Source organism: Dermacentor albipictus, chromosome 8 (assembly GCF_038994185.2).
Source record: "Dermacentor albipictus isolate Rhodes 1998 colony chromosome 8, USDA_Dalb.pri_finalv2, whole genome shotgun sequence".
NCBI classification, from domain to species: Eukaryota; Metazoa; Arthropoda; class Arachnida; order Ixodida; family Ixodidae; genus Dermacentor; species Dermacentor albipictus.
The window spans coordinates 72,408,642-72,417,037 of NC_091828.1; the positions used below are offsets into that span (position 1 = coordinate 72,408,642).

Sequence of the window (8,396 nt, forward strand, 5' to 3'; positions counted from 1 at the left end):
CAAATGCATTTAATTCATCGGCACTGCAACATGCCATTCGTCTCTGGAATGACCTCCCTGATAACATAGCCGCCATATCCCGACGCGTTCCGCTCTCAGTTACTCATGCTTTTCCCATTTAATACCGTTCACGAGGGACCAATCTAGTGTATGTTATCGTGCATTTTTGCCATGTTGTATATCATTTTCATAAACGGTATTCCTTTGCTCTGTTCACACTAACAAGTGTTAGTGTGCCTTCAGATATTGCTTTGTATTCCTAGTGCCTTCAATATTGTGTAACACGGTAATCTTTTTTATAGCACTGTTCCTGTTGTAAATTTGTACTTTTTATACATTTTACTGTTTAATATGCCCCCCTTACTTTAGGCCCTGCCATAGGGCCTGTAAGGTTCTTTTGAATAAATAAATAAATATATACAAAATGGGTCAGGGTAGTTAAGATGGCTCACCACCAACAATACGCACTAGCTAGCGTCTGGGATCTTCTTCCTCTCTCCTCTTTTATCGTTCCGTAACAATATTATTTCGAATTATGTTACAAAATTTGGTATTAGAGAAATAGGCCGGATATTGTCTAGTACATAACCTTTATTTTTGTCTTTAGGATGTGGAATCACCTTTGCAATTCTTCACGCAGATAGGACCCATGCATGCTCTATAGAATGAGTTAGGGCCCCGAAGAAAACGTTACGAGCCCCGTCAAACACAGTTTCAAACATCTTAATAGTGAGTACATAGAGACCTGGTGCTCCAGCTGGTAAACAAGAAGGAACGTAGGACGATAATAACGAAGGAATCTCTTCGGCATCTTCTATTGTGCCCTGTCTATGAGCAGAGGAAGGAAGGTAGGTCGCGAGCCAGTTCTCCAAAGCTCTTGTAAATATATCAAGAGAGACATCCCTTTCACGGATGGTCAAAACGATTGACTCCAGACTGAAGTGACGCAGAATCAATTATTAGGATCTTAGAAACCGCAGCAAGGCACATTTACTAGTTGACTTTGACAAAAATGAAAATGTTGGACATTGTGATCATCTTTTGCCTTATATACCGTACTTTTCAATGTTCCAGGAATACATATTTAATTTTTACAGTTCCTCTGAGACTGGCTATGTATGAGGCGTTTACACGCGGATTTTCATAGCTTGTAGCCCCGCGAGTAACAGTTATTGCACTAATTTTTATATATAGACACTTTGGATGCTTTGACTAGAATTTCGATCTTCCTACCGACGTGTCTAAAATTGAGTAAATATCATCAGCATTCGATGCAGAACTTTAATTCATTTGAAATTGGTTCGCAAACGATATTTAAATCTATGGTAATCCACAAAATAGCACATTCGAACCACCACTGTCTACTGTGGGCCTATTAATTCAACAAAAGTGGAACATGGTCACTGTTTGTCCCAGCATCTACCGTTTTCCATGGTCAAAGCGAAAGACATGGACCGGAAAGTGTAAGATCTAGCACAGATCTAAATTGTCGGCGAATACACGTAACTTAACCCGAATGCTGACATAAAAAGTTATCAGTCCTTGCCCAGTCCCATAGATGCTTTCTACACTAGTTTGGTCTCGATCCCCATGATACGTGATGTGTGTAGAAGTGTCCTGACAATATTTTTTTTTACCGCAGTTTATAAGAATTGGGTCAAGTGGGTGCATATCCTGTGCACCCGAAGGGAAGTATACGCAACTAAAGAGAGAGGCGTATTCCCCGGGCGAATAATTTCTACAGCTGTGCCAAGGAGACACAGCTTTTGGAACATTGATTCGGCTATGCGTTCACCTGGAGCGTGGGAACGTGACCGAATCTTCATAAGGCGAGCTTCATAGGCGCTTGGTAGGTTCTCGGAAGAGCAATGCCGTGGCCCAGCTGGGCCTAGTTGGATAGGCACGCCCGTCGAACAGATCGCAAGCCTGAGCTGCACCTCGCAGATGCCCTTGTGCTATACACCTCATCTCGGTGTCTGCCCACGCGTAGAGAATTACGACAGACTCGATGTAGCGCACCCACCTTACGGGTCCTCTTCGAAACTAATATGAATATTGCGGTGATTGCGCGGTTTGTCTAATGACTGAAGCAAACACGCCAGTCATTCGGTGAAGTCGTCGCGAGATAGAAGAGGTCGCTTGAGCAAACTCACTCGCGCCGCAGAACGCGATAGCCACTGAGGGACCCTGGATGGAGTCCATGGATGATGAGGAGAATATGTGCGGTGGTGCGTGCGGCCCCAGTAGTAGCCATTTGCTTTGAAGTGTGATGTTTGGGGCCACTCTTGAAAAATTTGACGATAAGTCGACTGCGGCATTTTAAAGGAAAGACAGTGAACGCCAAACTACACGAGCCAATTCCTGTTCGCTTTCACTTCTTTTCCCTTTCCCCTTGTCTAGTGGTATTGAGATTGCGCTTCAACTTCATTAGCATATATATATATATATATATATATATATATATATATATATATATATATATATATATATATATATATATATATTGTTGTTGTTCTTGTTACTAGACAGCCATCTTAACCCTATTGACCCTGCTTGCATATACATTGTAAGTACAGTCTGTCTACACATAGAACATCCCCGTAACAATATATTTACATATAGTTGTGCTCTTTGGACTGTGCAAGACCTGTGCAATCTTCAAACGCATGATGGACTCGCTCCTTCGTGGTTACAAATGGTCCATCTCTCCCTGCCACCTAGACGATTTCATTGTGTTTTCCCTAACGCTTGAAAGACACCTTGCTCGTTTGGCGACCATTCTGTAGCTGTCTTCCGTCGGACGTTACTGCAGTTAAACTCCGAAGAGTGTCATTTCGGCAGACAACAAATCACTGCGCTTGGTCATCTTGTAAATACTGCAGGTGTCCAACCTGACCGTTACAAGATTAGCGCTGTCAAGACAGGTGACCTCGTCTACTAAGGTTGTTCGGAGTGTTGTGATATTATGTTCGTATTTCCGCCGTTTTATACGCAATTTCGCCATCCTAGCCCGACCCCTAACTGAACTTTTCAAGAAGCATGTCCCCTGCTCGTGGGGCCGCGACCAGGCCACTGTATTCTCGGCACTGACCAACTTGCTCACTTCACCGCCTATATTGTCTCACTTTGGCTCATCGGCGACTACTGAAGTTCGCGCAGACGCTAGTGGGCATGGAATCGGCGCCGTCCTCGCTCAGCACCTGCACGACCAAACACGTGTTACTGCATATGCCAGCCACCTTCGCTTCGCGGCTGGACGGAACTATTCGATCAATAAACCCCAGTGCCTTTGTTTGCACTGTAGTGAAAATTCGCCTGTATTTGTGCGGCCGCGCATTCTCTATTCTTACCAATGACCACGTGTCACGCTTACCGGCCCACCAAACATGCATCTGGACCGACACACCAAACAAATTTATCATGTATCACACCGACAAATCCCCGTCAAATCGACATGCATCCGCAACATGGGTTACACTGTGTTTGACCCCTCTCCTTCCCACTGGTATCTTTCCCGAGTTCCTAAATTGGCTCACAAGTTGTCACAACGTCCTAATAAGTCACGCGATGTGTGGCGCTTACATGTCTCAGTCGGTGTAGTTCTTTCTCATTACTCGGTGGGCTACTGGCATCTCTGCTGAGGGTTGTCTTCTTAGAATAGGCCTGGCTTGTCGAGCGGTGTCGTCGTTGAGGGCCAGGTTGTCCCCGTAGCATATGACGGGGCCGTTGTGCTCGGACCAAGCCTTTGCTGGCGACCACGGTGCACAGCCGCGGGCGTGGAGGATCAAACCTGACTGGTGCAGAGCCACCGGTATCCTCCTCCTGCTCGACCCTTTAGTCTCGACGGGCTTGGTACAGCGCCTTCTTCGCCCAGTGCTCTAGCCGACTTTTTCCGTCTTTTCCTCTGGCGGCGCTCTGCCATTTTCCACCTCGCTCCTTCCAGGCCACCGAGAGCCTTCGTCCTCTTCTTCTCTCGCTTCTTTTTCTTCTGCTTCACCTCGTGACACCACGTTCTTTGTTGCCTGTCATCGCCCAATCACCCAACTGGTCGCCTTCGTCGCTGGGCCCTCAGATTACAGAAATATACATTTTAGGCAATTTATGAATCTGGCAGGCTACATCAAGATGCCGATTGTCTTTCGCGACAATGCTTCGTGTGTACTCTCCAAATCTGATTTACGCGTCATACATATCCCAATATATTGGGTTGACATGCACTCCGATAGTTTTACACTTGTGTATAGCATAAGGTATTCCCCAACCTAATGCTTACTTCCGATCGGGAGTTCCCAGATTGAGCGCTTAAGTCGTTCTTTCATATTTTCCAATACAGTTGTCTCCGCGCGGGAAGTACACGTCGCGTCTGGGATTGATCCCTGGCAGGTGCTTTTTCTCGAGTAGCCTAGCTTTTCTGCTTCGCTTCAGAAGAGGCTCCTGCAGATCATGACCATGTGCGGGGCATTGCTCGAATGCACATCCCGTCAACACAAAAAAGAAAGAAGAAAAAGTGACCTTCTTTATACCTGCAGCAAAAACGACACTAGGCTTGCAGCGGTGTGCCCTTAGCATGCGTGGCCAGTGACTCTAGGGTAAGCTCGGGAATCATTTTTTTTCCTTTTCCTCTTTCTTTCGTTTTGTTTTCTCGCTTTGGAATTCTGAACTGGCTAAATTTTCTAGGTACGACAGTATGGAGCGCTGAAGAATAATCTCTGTCCAATCAGCATTAAGACAAAAAAATCAAGAAATGACTCTGTTCGCGCTCGAGCGTTGTTCAGTGTGGTTTTCTGCTTCAAATAACAAGCTTTCTGAAATACTAGTATCTCTGAACATCTTCACGGACGCTTGCGGTTCAAAACCATGCAGCTAAATCATCCGTGAAGTATTTTAGCATATATTTATGCAACCTTGCCGGGAGATTAGCGCTCGCTTTCGCGCCACGTAAACATTGTATCCCGACATATCGCGGTGAGATGCACTCCAATAGTTTTACACTTCTTCATAGCATAAGTTTTCGCCATATGATGCTTACTTCCGATTGACAGTTCCCTGATTCAGCGCTTCACTCGTTCATTAATGTCTTCCGACACGGTTGTCTCCGTGCGGTAAGTACACGCCACCTCTGTGATCAAATCACTGGCAGGTGCTTTGCCCCGAGTAGCACAGCCTTCTCGATTCTCTTCAGAAGAGACCTTTGCAGATCGTGACCGCTTGGGGCGCGTTGGTCGGGTGCACATTCTGTCAGTGAAAAAAGAAAGAGTGATAAAAGAGACCTTCTCGATACCTGCAGCAACAGACGACACTAGTCAGACAGTGGTGTACCCTTGGCGTGCGTGGCCAGTGGCTCTAGGGTAAGCTCGGGAATCTATTTTTTTCCCTTTTCCTCTGGCTTTCGTTTTGTTTTCTCGTCTTAGAATTCTGAATTAGTTAAAATTTCTAGCTACGACGGTATGGAGCGCTGCAGAATAATCTCTCTCGAGTCAGCGCTAAGACTGAAATTCAAGAAATCTTTCACTTTGCGTGTGAGAGCTGTTGAGCGTGGTTTCAGACTTGTCCATCGTGCATAATTGAAGTGTGTTTTTAGCGTTGTAGGATTATGTGGGCTCGGCCTCTCCGCCATATGGTGGCCTGGCCGCCTGCAGCGTTGTCTGGTCTATCTCGATTCCTCAGTTACCCTAGTCAGCAGTTCGAATGAGCGTTTTTTTTATATATGTAGGTGGTAAGCTCGAATTCACTTCCTGCACATTTCCTGGCTTGGAGTGATGCCTGACACTCGCAACAATGCCGAACGCCAGAGTGGCTTTACTAATACACACTCAACCAAATTAAGGAGACCCACTAAGCTCCACAAATACCACTCCCCTACCAAATCAAAAATTAGCCTCCCTGGTGCAGTATTCGGCCACTGACTCCCAAATCACTCATTCGATCAACCAGTGGCACTCCGATCCCAGCTGCGGCGGAGCACCCGACCAAGGCGGCGGTCAGACCTGCAACGCAGCAGAGGGTGCTAAGAATCTCTGCACCTGGACAGGCAACGTTTGACACCCAAACTCTCGAGTGAAGCTAGCTTCGCAGGATTCTTTCAGGAGCTATCAGGAATTGTTTAGGATAGCATTGGCCTTAGTGAGGTGAGAACTGGTGAGGCTCATACAGTGCTGATTAACGGCCAAGTCCGCTGCTGTAGAGTACTCCGAGATAAGAAGCAGCGCGGGGCAGGATTCCTAATCCATAAGGACATAGCGGGCAACACTGATAGGTATAGAATAGGTATAGAATAAACGTAGTACAAGCCTACGCTCCAGTGTCCAGTCATGATGATGAAATGCAACACTTTTATGGAGATGTTGAGATTATGCAAGTGCAAACTCAGTATACTACATTCACGCACGACTTCAATGCAAAAGACTTCACTGCAATCAAGTACTTGGCAACTACAGCGTCCATTCTAGGAATAGTAGAGGAGAGATGTTGGTAGGATTCGCGGAAAGGAATGAGCTGCGAATATTGAGCACCTTCTTCACGAAGCGTACCAACAAAAAGTGAACCTATAGAAGCCCCAGTGGTCAAACAATAAATAAAATAGATTTCATAATTTCTGTGACCCAAGCATAGTGCGGGATGTAGAAGTGTTAGGTAGGGCAAAGTGCAGTAGTCATAGGTTAGTCAGATCTAGGATTCACCTCAATTTGAAGAGAGAGTAAAATTAGTCCAGAAGAAGCAGGTAAACCTACACGCATTAAGGGTGAAAGCAGACCAGTTCAGACCAGTAATTACAAACAAATATGCAGCCTTAGAAGAGAGACGTAGATGACATAGAGGCAATAAACCTGTAACTAGACTCACTTCAGAAACAGCAATTAAAGAGGCAGGTAAGGTACCAAGTCAACCAGTAGGTAAGCGCTCCGAACTAACGGAAGGCCTAAAAAGAAACGACAACGAATTAAAGTGTAAAACTCAAAGATGAGGTAGAATTCACGGAACTGTCACAACTGATCAACAAGGAGAAAAAAGGGATATTTGAAATTCTAACATGGGAATGAGCGAGCAAGCCGCAATGGACGCAGCCTGAAATCAGTGAGAAGAAAACTTTGCATAGGACAACCCATGGTGTATGCACTTAAAGATACGCAGGGTAATTAGCAATTTCGAAGATAAAGTAACAGGAGGGGAAGAATTTATACTGTCATGTACAGTACCCATAGCAGCCATGATAGCTTCATTCGACATAATAACGAACAGGTTGCAGAAGCTCCTTATATAAATAGTGATGAAGTTAGCAGGGCCTTACAAGACATGAGACGTAGAAAAGCGACTCAAGAAAATGGCAGACCAGTTGATTTAATCAAAGGTGGAGAAGATATCATGCTCGAAAAACTGGCGGCTCTTTATAAGAACTGTCTCACGACTTCAAGTGTCCCAGAGAATTGGAAGAATGCAAGCAATATACTAATCCACAAAAATGGAGACAACAAAGAATTCAAAAATTATAGGCCCAATAGCTTAATTCCAGTATTGTATAAAATAGTGACCAAGATAATTTTTAATAGAATAAGAGCAACACTGGACTGCAGTCAACCAAAAGGACAGGCTGGCTTCAGGAAGGGATACTCTACATTAAATCACATCCATGTCATAATTCAGGCTATAGAGACATCCTTAAAGTACAATCAACCTCTCTATATGACTTCCGTAGATTACGGATAGGCATTTGGTTCAGTTGAGATATCAGCAGTCATAGAGACATTAGGCAATGAAAAAGTACGGGAGGAGGGTTAGAAAATATCCTTGAAAATATCTACAGAGACTCCACAGCTACCTTGATTCTCCACAAGAAAAGTAGAGACACCCATAAAGAAAGGAGTCAGACAATAACACATAATCTCTCCAATGTTATTCACTGCAGCTAGGAAGAAATATACAAGCGATTAAGCTGGGAAGGCTCAGGAGCAAGATTAGCGGCAAATATCTCAGCAACCTTCAGTTTAGTGATGACATTGTCCTGTTCAGCAACACTGAGGAGAGTTGCAACATATGATGGAGGGCCTTTACAGAGATTACAAGGGTGGGGTTGAAGATTCTCATGGATACGACGAAGATAATCAATAGCCTGGCAAGGTAACCAAAGTTCATGAGCGCCAGTCGGCCTTAAGATTCTCTGAAGAAGTATGTTTACCTACGTCAATTACGCACAGAGAACCCTTATCACGAGAAATAAATTTACAAAAGAATAAAAATTGGTTGGAGCACATACGGCCGACATTTTCAGATTCTCACTGGAAGCTCATTACCATGGAAAATATTGTATATTCAGTGCAATCTACTGGTGCCGACATATGGGGAAGAAACTTGGAGATTGACAAATTTAGAAGCTCGAGAAGAAGTTAATTACCGCCCTA

The 8,396-nt window shown here is 44.7% G+C and overlaps 1 protein-coding gene across 4 annotated transcripts in view; it reads right to left on the reverse strand.

The window, feature by feature from the left end:
* Positions 1-3,967, reverse strand: part of LOC135920801 (uncharacterized) — a 183,680-nt gene extending 179,713 nt beyond the window's left edge. For 2 of the 4 annotated variants that reach the window (XR_010570319.1, XM_065455067.1), the window contains exons 1-2: positions 3,583-3,967; positions 3,126-3,200 (exon numbers count right to left, since the gene is read on the reverse strand). Coding sequence is in view for 1 of the 4 variants with exons in the window: in XM_065455067.1 (XP_065311139.1) it covers positions 3,126-3,135 (10 nt within the window). In the remaining 3 variants the exon portion in view is untranslated. The remainder of the gene's footprint in view (positions 1-3,125; positions 3,201-3,582) is intronic. The other 2 variants (XR_010570318.1, XR_010570320.1) reach the window with 1 other exon arrangement.
* Between the last annotated feature and the right edge of the window lie 4,429 nt (positions 3,968-8,396).